This window comes from Neophocaena asiaeorientalis, unplaced genomic scaffold (genome assembly GCF_003031525.2).
Source record: "Neophocaena asiaeorientalis asiaeorientalis breed wild unplaced genomic scaffold, Neophocaena_asiaeorientalis_V1.1 scaffold177, whole genome shotgun sequence".
Lineage (NCBI taxonomy): Eukaryota > Metazoa > Chordata > Mammalia > Artiodactyla > Phocoenidae > Neophocaena > Neophocaena asiaeorientalis.
Window position 1 is genome coordinate 13,311,430 of NW_020172779.1, and position 16,600 is coordinate 13,328,029.

General features: G+C 43.0%; 1 protein-coding gene and 1 pseudogene across 1 annotated transcript in view; both read right to left on the reverse strand.

The window, feature by feature from the left end:
- The window catches only part of ASAP1 (ArfGAP with SH3 domain, ankyrin repeat and PH domain 1), a 145,315-nt gene that overhangs the window by 79,819 nt on the left and 48,896 nt on the right, over positions 1 to 16,600 (reverse strand). The window contains exons 3-7 of the mRNA XM_024741265.1: positions 15,223 to 15,297; positions 14,681 to 14,730; positions 12,528 to 12,657; positions 11,028 to 11,113; positions 7 to 82 (exon numbers count right to left, since the gene is read on the reverse strand). Of these exons, the coding sequence (XP_024597033.1) occupies positions 7 to 82; positions 11,028 to 11,113; positions 12,528 to 12,611 (246 nt within the window). The 5' untranslated portion in view covers positions 12,612 to 12,657; positions 14,681 to 14,730; positions 15,223 to 15,297. The remainder of the gene's footprint in view (positions 1 to 6; positions 83 to 11,027; positions 11,114 to 12,527; positions 12,658 to 14,680; positions 14,731 to 15,222; positions 15,298 to 16,600) is intronic.
- Positions 7,546 to 7,786, reverse strand: LOC112397152 (SNRPN upstream reading frame protein pseudogene; annotated as a pseudogene).

Below are 16,600 nucleotides of genomic sequence, written 5' to 3' on the forward strand. Positions count from 1 at the left end.
ACTTACATTATATAAATCAGCAGCCAGTTTTTCAATGTACTGTTTCAATTTATCAGCTGTCTTCAAGCCATCTTGAAAGAAACTACAATGGAAAACATCAGAAATTTATCAGTAGTATGAAAAGAGAAATGAACCATAATTACCTGAAAAATCTGAAAATTTTCATGAATACGTATTTACTCTCTACCCATATATCTATACGAAACACTTATAAAACTAATTTCAGTATTTTATAAAGATGTACCAATAAACAAACTACAGGCACAATTTGACATGTGCTAGCAGGTGTCACATGGACACTGCAGATAACAGCTACATACATCTCCAACCCACTGAGTCATACACAGAACAATTCTTCCTGGTTGTGCCATATTTGAATTTGAAAGAGACAGAGAGACACGTTTGCCAGTGGAATATCTTGAAGTCTGACTGGATACTAACGAGAGAAATAAAGGCCAGAGGACAGTCAGCAAGGGTTCTTCCAGTTTCCAAAAGATCCCTGGGTCCCTACACACTTGAAACACAGGATGCTGAATCAGTGGTACGGACTACGGATTCGGAAAGTGCTCTCCCACCACACACGTTAAGAAGGGGGTGTCATCTCACCCTGAACTGGCAACAAGCACTGACATCTGCTGAGCGACCATCACCTGACGCCACATTTCATCTATACCCTCACAGCAACCCGAACGAGCGGGTAAGTACCTCAAGTCTCTCCTCCATCCCGAAGGAGGAGCTGAGGCCCAGAGCGAGGGCGGAACTTGCCCAAGCTGCTGACGCAACTAGTAAGTGTCATAAGTGGGATCAGGTCCAGGTGCCGACACCCCTGCTCTCACTACCAAGTGACGCGATTTCTTGTCTGAGCGCTTCCACTCAGGAGCCCTGTTTGTGTCTGTGTTCAGAATGTCCTCCACCCTGTTGGAAGCTTCTTTAACCTCCGCGGCAGATTATTTCTTAATGCGCGTTACCTGCGCTGCTCTCTCCCCAGGAAAGGAAGAGGTCCTTGAGGACAAGGACAGTCTCTCATCCCCACATCATAATGGGCCCAGCACAGAGCAGCAGATGCTCACTTAGAAGGTAAGAATGAAGCACGACTAAGAATTTTGAGGGCACATTTTGGGATCCTTGTATATCTTTCCAGCTTAATATGTACACTCAATGGTAACAATACATCCTTGTCAGAAGTGGCCTTCAAAGTGATTAGTGAAATTCTACAAGTTCCAAAAATTTTTAAGGTTCACATCTTTAGCAGAGAACCCTTACTGAAATAAGGGTTTCATGTAATCAAGCTACATGTAAATTCTCATCTACAAACATTCAGGTTTTTATCACTGCCTTTAGGGATGAAAGTTGAACTTCTTGGTACAAAATTGAGTAACTTCTATGTTCTGGCCCCTGAATATCTTTCTGGTTTTTATCTCCTACCATTTTCCCCTTAAAAACTCTGGCCTCCTGCCATGCTCCATTATTTCCAGTTGCTCCCCCAGCCTTCGCATATGCTGTTCCCGTTGCCTGAAATGCCCTTCCCCACTATTACGTGCCTACCAAACTCTCTCATTCTATCCTGGCTCAGCTCAGCTGCTACCTCCCCAGGCGGCTTTCCCCAGCCTTTCTAGTCAAGGGGATGGCATCTTTGAGCACTTGCTTGTGCCCAGGCCTAAGTGGCAACCCTAGAGCAGCTGACAATGTTCTGCACAAAGCAGACCATCCAAAAGCATTAACCTGAACCAGCCTCTTCTACATCCAGGAAGGAGTGTCTGCCAAGGACACAGAAGTATGGCTAAAAAGTTAACCACAGCAAAACTAATTTTAATCTCTGATACTGTACTTAATTTCTGGAGAAAGGGCTTGAAAGTAGAACACTTGATGGATGCTGTCAGGACTTCTTACAACAGGAAAAACAAGGGCATTGGGATGAGATGATGATGGCCTAGGCTGCGGCTCTGGGACTTACCCTCTATGGGACGCTGGTAAGTCACTAAACTTCTGCCTGTGTTACTGGTATTAAATGGGATGAATAATACAGATAAGACACACAAAATGACTCAGCAAGGTGCTGGGCAGTTAGGATGTGCTCAGTAAATGTTGCTTTTCTTCCCTGCAGCCACAGAGGTTTACCATGGAAGGAGTTACTTCTTTCTCAGAGGGATACAGGTTCTTCGAAGATATTTTTGTAAAGGTGTTTCATTTTCACTTTCAACATGAGGGAATTTAATCATCACGTTTAAAAAAAAAAGTGAGTTTAAACGAGAATGCTCTAGATCTGTGTTTTCCAATACAGTGTTTTCCATTAGCCACATGCAGCCAATTTAGTTAAAATTAAGTAAATTTCAAATCCAGTTCATGAAGTCTCACCAGCCACATGTCAAGTGCTCAGTAGCTAAGCGTGGCTGGTGGGTACCATGTGAGACAACAAAGAATATCAACACTTCCGTCATTTCAGAAAGTTCTACTGGACAGTGCTGCTCGACATCAAGAATAAGCAAACAGATTTGAACAGCATGCAAGGCATGTTATAAAACATACATTTGAGGGCTTCTCTGGTGGTGCAGTGGTTGAGAATCCGCCTGCCAATGCAAGGGACACGGGTTTGAGCCCTGGTCCGGGAAGATCCCACATGCCACGGAGCAACTGGGCCCGTGAGCCACGACTACTGAGCCTGTGCATCTGGAGCCTGTGCTCCGCAACAAGAGAGGCCGCGACAGTGAGGGGCCCGCGCACCGCGACGAAGAGTGGCCCCCGCTCGCCACAACTAGAGAAAGCCCTCGCACAGAAACGAAGACCCAACACAGCCAAAAATAATAAATAAATAAATAAATAATTTAAAACATACATTTGATGGAGAAAGAGTGCACTGTTTTTACTTTGAGATGGTGTTGATAAAAATGGGAAGTTCTCTACCAGCAGTGAAAGCAAACTGGAAGCGGGGGCAAATTCCTAACAATTAAAAGGCAGAAGAAAGACGCAAAAAGTCGATTTGCCTATAGTTAAATTCTTCCAAACATTATAAGAAAACTCAGTGCAATGAAGAATTATTTTAATCTATGGTATGATCCATTTTTGTAAACAAAACAAATCATATATGTAAATCCAGTAATCTTCTGAGATTATGTTTTTTTCTCCCCCCCTCTTTTTCATTAACTCCATTTTCTAAACATATTCTAAAAAAAGATCATATGTTACTCAGGCAGGACAAAATTTAAAAATCGACACTTAGCCTGGGAGAACAGGCTGAGTAGAGCCCCTCTCAGATGGTTATTTTAGGGCCAACGTCTAGCGTTGTGTGGGAAGCAGGAGCGGGGCTGGGGGATTGCAGGGCAACAACACACCTGCCAGTCCTTAGCGATGCCACAAAGGCCAACAGGCTGCCAACCGCACCGTCCCTCTGGGGAGCCCCTGGCCCCCACCCATGCTTGATTCTCCCACCTACTGGCCAGCCGGGACTCAAAGCCACAACCTCCCACTGGGGGCACCCGCTTCTCTGTTCCCTTCCTCCCTCTCTTTGAGCTGGTTCTGGTTCAGTGGAAGTGCGTGGGCTTAGGAGTCATAAAGCATACCGTACTTTGGCTCTAAACTTGACCGTATGTATAACCTCAGGCAGGTCATTGACCTTGTCTGACTACGGGCATGCTTATCTCCAAATGTGGACATTTTCTAGCTTCCAGGGGCATCAGATGAGCTATTACAGATAAAGTGTTCTGTTCACTGAAAAGGGAAGCACAGGTGTCAGTTCTGATGACATATGACTCAACCTGAAAGTGGACGCTTTGCCAACAAAAGGGGAAATTACCTCATGACATCCCACTTGTCCCTTGGCCAATTTCTCCGTAAATTACTGAAATAATTTGGAAAACAGGCGATGATGCAGTAATAATAATGGCAGCTGGGAGGTATTTACTGAGTATTTACTCTGTGCCGGTCACTCACCATAACGCCTACATAATTCACGGAATACCCCTTTTAAAGGTCTCATTACCGTCTAACAAAAGAAGGTAATTATTATTATTAACCTGTAAGACAGATAAGGAAAACAGGCCCAGAGAGGTCAAGTGGGTTGTCTAGGGTCATCTAGTCACTGAGTGCAGAGCTGGGATTTGAGTATGAGTCTTCTGATCTCTAGAGCAAAGGTAATTAAAAAACAAGACCGATCTGGGTCCAAATCCTGGCTCTCCCACTAAATAACTGCATAATCTCTGGAGCCCTGTGCCACAGTGTCCTTATACAGGAAATGGAGAGAATCGCATGGACCTTGGAGAGTTCTTGTGAGCACTGGAAAATGTTTTTAAAATGCCAGGCACAGAAAAGCAGCTCAATACATGCCGGCCACTGGCGAGTGAAATGGGCTTCATCGTTTCTCTCACCTTAGGGACACAGCAGGACTGGTTCACTTTTTAAAGAAGCAGCTTGAAAGAAATATGACCATATTTTAATGACATTGGGCGCCAGAATAAGATAAGCTGCCAACGGATGGGAGGAGTGACCCTCACATTTACACTGACGAGCTGGAACACACCTCCCAGCTGCAGAAAGCAAGCTCAGGAGTGTCTGACACTGTCACCCACCATCAGGCAGGACACATCCTGCTTAGAACAAACAAGAACCTTCTCCATCCTGAGAGAGTTGCTACGTACTACACTTCCTTCTTAAGTCACTCTAAGCAATGATGGGGAAGGAAAACACTATATTCGTCCTGCTTTTAATTTAAAAGAAAGAGAGACCAGAAAGTCTCCCTGATACCCCTTTATCACACGTTCTGCTTGGCTTAGGAAGAGGTATTACTTGGCCAAAAGCTGAAAGATTCAGAGAGCATTATATTATTTTCAAAAGAAGTTAGGGGGCTTCCTTGATGGCGCAGTGGTTAAGAATCCGCCTGCCGATGCAGGGGACACGAGTTCGAGCCCAGGTCCGGGAAGATCCCACATGCCGCAGAGCAACTAAGCCCGCATGGGCCCCAACTACTGAGCCTGCACTCTAGAGCCCGTTAGCCACAACTACTGAGCCCATGAGCCGCAACTACTGAAGCCCACGTGCCTAGAGCCAGTGCTCTGCAACAAGAGAAGCCACCGCAATGAGAAGCCCGTGCACCGCAACGAAAAGTAGCCCCTGCTCGCTGCAACTAGAGAAAGCCCGCATGCAGCAACAAAGACCCAACGTGGCCAAAAATAAATAAATTAAATTAATTAAGAAAAAAAGAAGTCAGGATGCCCTGGAACATCAGAGTATGGTTTTATAAAACAAATTAAACTATAAAGCAAAATTTTTAAAAAGTAACCTCTTAACAATTCAACCATCAACCCCTTATGAAAAACTGATTTCCAAGCTTCAGGCTTAGACTAAGTCAGGCGCTGACTTCCAGCTGTCTAGGTAACAGGGACATTTTCTCCCAGATCCATTCTGTGTATGTCCTGTGGTATTTAAGAAACTTGAACGCACAAGGGTAGTGTAAGTACTAATTAAGAATCTAAGAACCTTTGTTTTGTTCTGTTGTATTTTTTATTAAAAAAAAAGACAAAATTCATGTAACATAAAATTCACCATTTTCAAGTGTACAGTTCAGTAGTTTTTAGTATATGTGCTGTGTTGTGCAACCACTATCTAATTCCAGGACTTTTCCCCCAGACCAAAAAGATATGTTGTGCCCGTTAGCAGTGACTCCTAATTCCGCTCTTCTTCTACCCGCCAGCAAGCAACAATCCACTTTCGGTCTCAAAGGACTTGCCTCTTCTGGACATTCACTTCAATGAAATCATACCATATGTAATCAATCTTTTGCTCTGGCTCCTTTGACTTAGAAAAACTTTTTTAAAAAAACAAGTATAGCTGATTTACAATACTGTGTTACTTTCACATGTACAGCAAAGTGATTCAGTTATACATATAAAATCCTTTTTCAGATTCTTTTCCATTATGGGTTATTACAAGACATTGAATATAGTTCCCTGTGTTATACGATAAATTCCTGTCGTTTAGAATAATGTTTTAAATACTAATCCACGTTGTAGCGTGTATCAATGCTTCATTCCCTTTTTTTAAAAAAATATCTTTATTGGAGTATAATTGCTTTTCAACGTTGTGTTAGTTTCTGCTGTACAACAAAGTGAATCAGCTATATGTATACATATACCCCCATATCCCCTCCCTCTTGAGCCTCCCTCCTACCCTCCCTAACCCATCCCTCTAGGTCATCACAAAGCATTGGGCTGATCTCCCTGTGCTATGCAGCCGCTTCCCACTAGCCATCCATTTTACACTGGGTAGTGTGTATGTGTCCATGCCACTCTCTCACTTAGTCCCAGCTTCCCCTTCCCCTGCTGTGTCCTCAAGTCCGTTCTCTATGTCTGTGTCTTTACTCCTGCACTGCCACTAGGTTCATCAGTACCTTTTTTTTAGATTTCATGTATGTGCATTAGCACACCGTTATTTATTTTTCTTTTTCTGACTTACTTCACTCTCTATGATAGACTCTAGGTCCATCCACCTCATTACAAATAACTCAGTTTCGTTCCCTTTTATGGCTCAGTAATATTCCACTGTATGTATGTGCCACATCTTCTTTATCCTTTCATCTGTCGATGGACATTTAGTTGCTTTAGTTGCTTCCTTGTCCTGGCTATTGTAAATAGAGGCGCAATGAACATTTTGGTACATGACTCTTTTTGAGTTATGGTTTTCTCAGGGTATGTGCCCAGTAGTGGGATTGCTGGGTCATATGGTAGTTCTATTTTTAGTTTTTTAAGGAACCTCCGTACTGCTCACCATAGTGGCTGTATCAATTTACATTCCCACCAACAACGCAGGAAGGTTCCCTTTTCTCCACACCCTCTCCAGCATTTACTGTTTGTAGATGTTTTGATGATGGCCATTCTGACCCGTGTGAGGTGATACTTCATTGTGGTTTTGATTTGCATTTCTCTAATGATTAGTGATGTTGAGCATCTTTTCATGTGTTTGTTGGCCATCTGTATGTCTACTTCAGAGAAAAGTCTATTTAGGTCTTCCACCCATTTTTGGATTGGGTTGTTTGTTTTTTTGATATTGAGCTGCATGAGCTGCTTGTATATTATGGAGATTAAACCTTTGTCACTTGCTTCGTTTGCAAATATTTTCTCCCATTCTGAGGGTTGTCTTTTCGTCTTGTTTATGGTTTCTGCTTCATTCCCTTTTATGGCTACACAATATTTTGTTTCTCCATTCATCAGTTGATGGATATTTGGGTGTTTCCACATTTTGGCTATTGGAGATAATGGGGCTATAAGCATTCACAAACGCATTTTTATTAAACACTTGTTTTCAATTATCTTGGGTATACACCTAGGAGTGGAACTGCTAGGACACATAACTCTACATTTAAACTTTTTGAGGAACTGACAGATTGTTTTCCAAAGTAGTTGCCCCCCATTTACATTTCTATAACAATGTACTGAGGGTTCCAATTTCTCCACTTTTCCATCAAGACTTATTTTCTGTTATGTTACTGTTTTGTTTTTTCATGATAACAGCTTCATTATATTGTTGGCTGTTTTTTCTTTTCTTCTCTTGGAACAGCTACCTGGGTATTCCAGTAACCCTGCAACCCCCTCCTGGTGTCTCAGCTAAGAGTGCCTGTCTCAGTTCTGCCTGGAAACACAGCACATACTGGCTGCCGCTGCTGAGATCCCCTCGGGTACAGCTGACTCTCCTGGTGGCTCAGTGAGGCTGTCCTCCTACATCTGACATGGACGTCCACCTCTGGAACGTGCTGCCCTGTAGCCCATCTCAGGAGTAAGCACTCCCTGACTCACTCCATCGTGCCACTGGCCTCACCACTCCACCACTGCTGTTTTTAATTACGGTCCCCCTAGTGGGTGTGATGCGGCATTACACTTTGCTTTTGATTTGCACTTCCCTAACGACTAATGATGCGGAGCATTTAATCATGAGCTTTCTGGCCATTTGTATATCTTTTTGGGAGAACTGGCTATTTGAATTCTTTGCGCGTTTTTAAATTGAGTTGTTTATCTCTTTGTTGTTGAGCTGTAAGGGTTCTTTATATATCCTGGACACTACACCCTTATCAGATAAATGATTTACAAATATTTTCTCCCCTTCTGTGGTTGTCCTCTCACTTGCTTAGCAGTGTCCTTTCACTCACAGAAGCTTTTACCTTCGAAGTCCATTTTCTTTTTTTCCTCGGTTTCTTCTATTTTGTCTGTTTTGACACATATTTATTGAGCATCTTTTAAGTGAATGACTGTGACCTTGGGCAGGTTACTGATCTTTTCTGAGCTACAGTTTCCTGGTTGCTCTTATAAACGCTAGCTGTTATTATCTGCAAGATGAAGGATGGTAAAGTAATGTTTGTAAGTGCTCTGGAGTCTGCAGACCATAATGATACTCACCAAGTGGTAAAAGGAGTGGGTGAGCAGTAGAATAACGTGTTTGTTTTGAAAGCAGCATGTTACTGACAATGTTCATGTCTGAAAGTGAGGAGTAACTGGTGGGGTGAGCTGAAATGGGTGACAAAAGCTCTTCTTTCCTGCGCCCTCTTATTTTTCCGCTGTAGCAGCTGTATCCCCGCTGAGGTACTATGAGTACACGAGAGATTACTGGAGCAAATTCATTCTTGAGCTCCACCTGACTACTATGTATTGAAAATCATTTTGGGAACTGGAATAAGTTCTCAGAATATGAAATTTCTCTTTTTAAATCTAAGTAGAGGATGCTTTACAGGTCCACTACACATCTATAAAGAGTTTGGAGAGACTGACTGAAGTAGGAAAGAATAAGAGTAGTCCTCAGAAGAAAGGTACACTGGTTTCTCGCTGTGATGGCATCCTTGCGGCTCAACCTGGGGCAGCTGGGGTTGAATTACATTATAACCCAGTTCTACTACTGGATGTCTTTGAATCTCTCTCCCTGCAAGAAGTTCTCAGCGTGTAGGGTTTCCTTCTGCTGATCTTTCTCTGCCCTAGGGTAGATGCTTCTACCAGATTCCAGTGCCCAAATGCCAGCCATCCTCCAAGTCCAATTCCAAGTGCCACAACCTCCTTTAAGGAGCCCTCTGTAGTCTCCGTCGCCAGAAGTCTCTCCTTCTCTTGATGCCCTGTGTTATCAGTCACTTTCCAGCCCCATTATGATTATTGATGGACCTGACTTACTTCCTATACCAGACAGTTAACTCCCATAGGCAGAAGCCTTGTTTCATCTCTGAACCCCAGAACCTAGAAAAGTACCTGGCCTCTGTTAAGAGAGTAATAAATATTTGTGGAAAGGGAAAAAGCCAAGAATCAAGGGAGGATGCTCTTCTTTTCACCTTTACCAACAAAGGTTAATATATCTCTAGTTTACAAAACATCTTTTTTGGAAAACTCATGTTTGTGTAGGTTAAATCCTCCTCAGAGATTTTGAAATCAAAAGAGATTTCTAAAATCAGGTAAAATCAGACTTGCTGCTCTAGTGTTGTAGTAATTGAGAAGACAAAGAGATTCACTTATTTCTGTAAAAGTTTCAAAATATTCTAGGAAAACTGAAACTGATGAAAGATGAAAAATTCCACCCTAAACTAAAATCAGGGACCACCACCACACGTTTCAAAGTGTCACAAGCACCTGCTATACTATGAAGGCAAAGGTTAGTCCAGGTCGTCAGTATGAGGCTTCCACAGGCAAAATTACAAATGTGAAAATATTTCTACTTCACTAATTACTTTTATACATATCTGAAAGTTTTATACAAGGCGGAATTTACTTTGAAAAGAGGAAAAAAGTAAAATCAAAGTTATGTAAATAACAAGTTGATCATTAAAAGTTTGATCTTCCTGAAGAGAAACAATCCTGTATAATAAAATATGTGAATGAATGATTTTTAGTGCCACTTAGAACCATCCCAGCAGCAAACAGGCACAGTGCAGCAGGCACTGGGTGAGGCAGTCCCTATGCATTATCTCACTTAATTCTCACATCTTTGCAAAACCCAAGGAGGGTCTACTATGAACCTTAACCTCACCTGACAGATGAGGATACTGAGGTTTAGAGATGCACCTGACAAAGGTCACATGGTTACCCGGCCGCAGAGCCAGGATTTGAACTCGTCTATCTGCCTGACTCAAGCCTGGTGCTTTTCCCATCACATTAATGCTAGCCCCCTTGAATGCTGCCATTCACCATGAAGATCCTCCTAGATACAACATTATCGAAAAGAATTAAGAGAGCTGACCAAAGGAAATGATAAATTTTAACTTTTTGGAGAGTAAGCATTTTACCTAGTGCTAATGACCTTTACAGTATTCTACTTAGAAATAACTATGAGAGCTGTCAGGACCACTTTGGAAAGTCCTTGCACTCTGTTCTCTGTAACGTCCACTGACTCAATACAGACTTGAATGGTAACCGGCACATTTTCAGACAAAAATTCTACAATAAAACCAATGAAAGCTAATCCAGTAAGTGAGCAAGAAGTAAACTAAGCAAATGTGGTGACACAGAATGTCAAGCATAATAAAAAGGTAGCCCTGCAACATAAGCAAAAATGGTGCCGGTGTAGAACAATGGATGTCTCTCAAAATACACCAGCAACTACACAGGAATCCAAGTATAAATACCAAGTATTGCTAATGTCCAAAGTATTTAACTTCACTTAACTTGGATGACGAAAAAAACAATCCCAAGTAGGAATATGTGGTACAAATGACCCAGTAATAGGTAAAATGCCAAGTAAGCGGGGGAGGGAGTTCCTAGAAAGGCCTCTTCAGTGACAAAATGACAGTCGAGCGCATTTGTGACAACAGCTCCACAGGCTGTCAAGGCCGAAGTTAGCATTTGTAAGACAGTATTTAGAGGAGCTGAACAGTTACACTAATTTGAGTTAATGATTTCTAGAAAATGCTGAAGATGGAAGACAAAACCATTTCTTATCGTTTGGCTGTGGAAGGTCATTACACAGCTATATACAGGGACCAAATGAAGACCAGAAAGGAAAGAATTAAGAAAACGAACAAGTGAAGGGGACCTCACTTGGGCTAATAATCATGACTGCAACAGTCCACTTACTTGCACTGTGCGTGGTAATACTTTATCAGATTCTGCAGCAGATCCACACCCTTTTTGGTCTTGATTTCGTTAACTTTAATGAGATACTGCGGAAATAAAACAGAGTTGTGCGTTGATCAGATTACCAGTCGTTAATCAGTGTGAGTTACTGAGGCTCAGCTGCCGCCAGACAGTGTGAGCTCAACTTAGGGAATGCTAATTTGACACAGTCACAAGTGTACCAAGCAAACGGATCAGCGTGTTAGCATTTTATAGATGCTTAAGATTAGTTTACTAGACAAGCAGAAAGCAAGCACAGCAAAACATTCTGGAATAATTGATTATCTCCCCCCAGTGTGCAGTGGATCTCAAACTCATAGTTCACGTGGTCAAAACCTGAAAGATGGATTGAAAGACAGATGGCATTCTCTTTAAGGGATATGCTTGTAAGATACTAAAACTTCCAGACCACGGAGGTGAACTGGAAAGTACTTTTGCTACTAAAAAGTGAAAGAAAAAAAAAAAAGCATTATTAGTTTATGCACTAAACACTACTGGCTCTGATTTTCACAACTGGCCAAGATTTTCTGTTGATATTGTTTTTTTTTTTTTGGTACGCGGGCCTCTCACTGTTGTGGCCTCTCCCGTTGCGGAGCACAGGCTCCGGACACGCAGGCTCAGCGGCCATGGCTCACGGGCCCAGCCACTCCGTGGCATGTGGGATCTTCCTGGACCGGGGCACGAACCCGTGTCCCCTGCATCGGCAGGCGGACTCTCAACCATTGTGCCACCAGGGAAGCCCTGATATTGTTTGTTTCTTGTTAACTTGTTTTACTGCATGGAAGTGTTCACAAACAGACAAGTTCAAGGAGCCAAAGGGTAATAATGCGGGGGGGGGTGGAAATAAAGAAAAAAAAAAATTAGGGAAGAAAAACTTGAAACTGAGAAAATTCTAGACCCTTTAATATCTTCTGAAAACTGCAAAAGGAATTCCATTACTCAGCATCAGAATGGGTTGGTCTCTAGGTCAGGGAATGCCAATGGGAACCCCGTTTGAGAACCACTGCTCTAAGTCTAAGGCAACATGCTTTATGTTGCATTTATTTTTTTCATGAGCTCAGACTTTAATCACTACTTCAAGTTTTCATTCAAACTTGGACACATGGTTAAAAAAAAAAGCAACATGCTGTACATCTGTACCAGTAAAACTTAATATTCACCAGTGTTACCCCTCACCAAAATTGTTTTTCCACACTCACTCACAAGCAATAGTAAAGTTCTCACCAAAGAATCCTGTTTTGGCTTAAAGAGCCCCATAGGACCCAGGCTCAAAATATGAGACAACAGTGAAACGGCGGATCCCAAAAGGCTTGGAGAAAAGTGGAGATTAGAGTCCTTGAGAAACAGTCCCCTCCTCTAATCATCAAACACAGCCTGCATTTAAGCATAAAGACTGCTGACTAGCAGGAAGGATGACAGTTAATTAAATTCTAGGCAAAGGGCTGAAAAGTCTGCTCTTACTTCGCACATTTGGAGCTGAAAGAGGCGCCTCTCCTTCTCCATTTCTTCTGCGATCTCAGCTCCGGTGATCTCCGTGCGGATCATCCCGTGCTGTTTGGCATGCTCCCTTTTCTCCTTCTCAATTTTTGTACTGTAATGAAAGCAGGTGCCATCATTAAAAACAAAAACACCACACTCATGTCCTTCCTTTAATGGGAGCCACTTGATTATTTCTTAATTACCAGAGTTAGGAGGCAGGAACTCTTAAATGGATAGCATCGATCAAAAGTGAAAATCTAAGTTCAAAGAGAATCAACACATTGCATGGATCTTCACCAAGGAGACTTCCTACATTTTAACTCTGATCTCCCACATGAATGGATTCATATAAATTCTCTTATATTTTGGTTGGCATCAAGTAATTTTGACAGTTTACTTTTTCTAGAGTAAGGCACCTTACGATGAAAAAGAATCAGAAGGTTGGAGGCCTGAGGCATATCTTGATTATCAAAAGATTGAGATTTAAGAGTTAATTCAAGACAAAGTAGATAATGGGTCTTTGTAGACATGCATGTAAATTAGTCAAAAGCAATTTCCAATATTTCTCTAAACTTAGGCTGTTTTCATACCGCAGTAACGTTTTAATCATTCAACCACCTGGCACTGGATTGTACAAAATAAGGATTTAGAAGAAATCCTAATCTATAATTTGGAATGCTATGAAAATGTTCTTCAGCTGGGAAGCAACCAGGGAAATAAGAGGGAGGGACCACATTAAACCTACGGTACCCGAGGCTAATGCTTGGCTATGACATTTGATACTTTGGTATTAACACCAGGGGTCACAGCCCTTTTTCTGAAAATCCATTTAATTAGAAAGCAGACTTATAATTTCAGAAAGAGCCTATAATTTCTAGTTGTGAAAGCAAAGACTGATTTAGCCTTCAAGTCTTCTTTTAAATTGTGGGGTAGGATATCAAACCCCAAAGAAAGCCAATATCCTTGTCTACATACAAACACAGTGGAAAATCAAGCCATCGACCCAATGGAAAACCTACAGACCTGGCTGGGATTCACTACAATACCCTCGTGCCATACCTAAGCAACTCTTTTCATCACACCACCTTGGAGGTTAAATGGGTGTGAAGGCAGGGATTTTACCAGAAGGAGAATAAACCTCAGCTCTCTCTCCACTGGTGTGGGTGGGAAGAAAGCAGGAAGCTACAGACTCTTGAGAAGAAACATGACGGGAGGATAACTTAGTCCTGAATTTGTTTTTCTTTGGCTTGTGTTTTCACTCTGCTGTTATTGCTGCCTACGGAAATGCTTTTATTCTCTCATGTTTGTACTTATCCAAGTTTATAGCTAAGACTTTTATTAAATGCTTATAAATACATTTCTCCTCCCACCCCACTCCACAGCCTGGTTACAAATGCCTCAGAGCAATAATCACAAAGGGATGTGGTAGGACCGGTACTGCATAAGGATGAGTCAGGCCCACGACAAGACCTCACGTGCGGCCTCCCTGTCATCCCGCATGATAACCCCAGCACGCAGGCCTCTGACTGCCGTCACGCCACACGGCTCCGGCTCTGGGGTTACACAGACCGGAGGGGACACCAGCCCGACATTTATTAGCCTTAGGACCTTCTGCAGGCCCTTGAGCCTTTCTAAGCTTCAGTTTCCTAAGCCATAAACAGATAGTGCAAGGTGCACACAGAGAGGGTTGCTGTGAGGAGGTCATGCATGTAAAGCACTTTGCACAGGCCCTGGTGGGCAGACAGATGTCACACACACTGGGTATTATTCGTACTGCCCAGTTGCCGTGCTATCCTGAAATGTGTAAATGGTCTCCAGTTATGTGCTAACTATAACGAAAGAAAAGTTGCAACAGTCACAGACCTACAACTTGACAGTTCGTATCAGCCACGGATGCCCAAATACCCGACAGTGAAAGTACATCTCACTCCAGACACAACTAGCACGGGAGGTGTCAGCACTTCTAATCAGGTCAGAACACCCAGCCTCTCAGCCCTTACGAGGATGGACTCAACAGTGTTTTGTCTAAAAGCTATTAGTTCAGGGCTCTGTCCTTCTTGTAGTTATTCTTTTTCTTAGAATACTCACAACAAATAAACCAAGCAACCAACCAAAAAAAAAAAAAAAACACTTACAACTTTGTCTCATAATCTTTCCAAGCTTTGTCAAATGGCTTCTTGAGATCCTTAAAAAAGAGAAAATAAAACTGAGATTGAAAGTACTTTTGCTTAAAGGTGTATAATCTTCCAGTAACATCTTAGCAGAAACGCTCTCCTTTATAGGACACTCGAAACTTCACACAGGACACTTTCAGGCACGTCACACAACTTATTACACCCGAGAAGCTAAGAGAGTGGGACGGTGTGCGTTCCCGGTCACGACGATGAGGCAGGACCCAGTGGTTCTGAGAGGTGGGTCCACGGGTCCTCCAGGGGGGAGCCCAGACTCAGCGAAGACGCCCCCCGCCGCCCCGGTCTTCCTGAGTGTCTCATCTTGTCTCTCGGGCAATAGCGCCACGTGAAGCGGTGTGTTTTTTTCTAATGATCATTTTCCAATGGCATTTTTTATGCTGAAAACGTTCAGAGTGCCTTTCAGACATGAGTACCACTGGGATCTTAGAAGAGAAAGAAGGCAACCCTTTCAAGCTAAACTGAAAGTCAAATTTCTCAACACTCACTCCTTTGACTCCCTTTAGGTCTCCTTTCAACAAGGAATCCAAGGTGAAGATCACGTTGTGGCTCAGGCCCTGGAGCTGAAAAGCAAACAAAGACGGGAGACGGTGAGAAAGAGTCAGGAAAACAAGGGCTGAGAAGCGCTATACAGTCCATCTTCAGGGGGAGCCCTAGCATCTTGGCGAAACCCGTTCCAGCAGCGTGGAACTGAGACCGCAGGGACCCGCAGCACCGGTTACAGATGGAGAGGCTGGTGGGTCCCCTCATTCGAGAAGGAATTTTACTCATGTGTGAGCGTATTCATTTATCAGGCCGCCCACCCATCCAACCACCCTTCCATCGCTCATTTACGAAGTACCTATTCTGTGACACCCGCTATGCCAGGGCCTGGGACGGGGGTGCGATGATGTACACAACACGGCCTGCCTACAGAGGGCTGACGACCCAGGGGCAGACGCAGTCAGTATGCAACCAGCTCTAACGCACGATGAGGTCAGGCAGAGGGAGAAGGTGGTGTGAGAGGAAGCAACGCTGACACAGGCTCTGTGCGTGACTCTCTTCACCACCGCTCTAAAGCGAGGCTACCAGAACCTGTCGTGGGTGGCTGCTGTGAAGATGCAATGAGTTAATGCCCGGGGAAAGTGCTGGTGTGCTCCCTGACACCTGGGAAGTGTTTATTACCTTGAAAATCCTATGGGATGTTAAATTCAAATACGGCAATGTGGGAACAGAGGGGCAGGGCGGGGAGACCTTCCCTCCAGCCCTGAACTCCTCCCTGGCCCTGTCCCGTGGTTCTCATCCGAGGCTTCCTGCAGCTCCAAGTCACTCCACGTCTTGCCCTCCCTGACCACCAATGTGACACACGAGGGCAGTTTTCCAACGCACACCACCAGACGACTCGGGTCAGAAACAACCATCTCTTTCTTTTTTATTTCAGACAAAGAGATTCCTACCAAGACATTCCATCTTTGCAATCTCACCACCACCCATGCAGAGAAACAGCCGGGCTGGCAGGCTGGCCAACAGTGAGAGGGCCGTGATGCACAGCCTACGTTCTGGGAGGCCAAGGGCACTGGGTCTTAGGGTGTGGGGTGAAAATAATATCAATAACATTAATATTTAATTATCAATAATAATCAAACATTATATTTAATTAATAACAGTAATATTAGACATAATTTATAATTACATTTTAAATTATTGATAATATAATTATATAATAGCTATAATATTTAATTAATAATAATAAATATGATTACGGACAATGGTTTGTGGCTTTCCAAAGGGTCACAGTATGTAAACTGATATAGAGAATATCTGTGGTATTAAAATTTCACAGAGAAAGTTATTAGGAAAAAACTACCTTTTTTTTTTTTTTTTTTT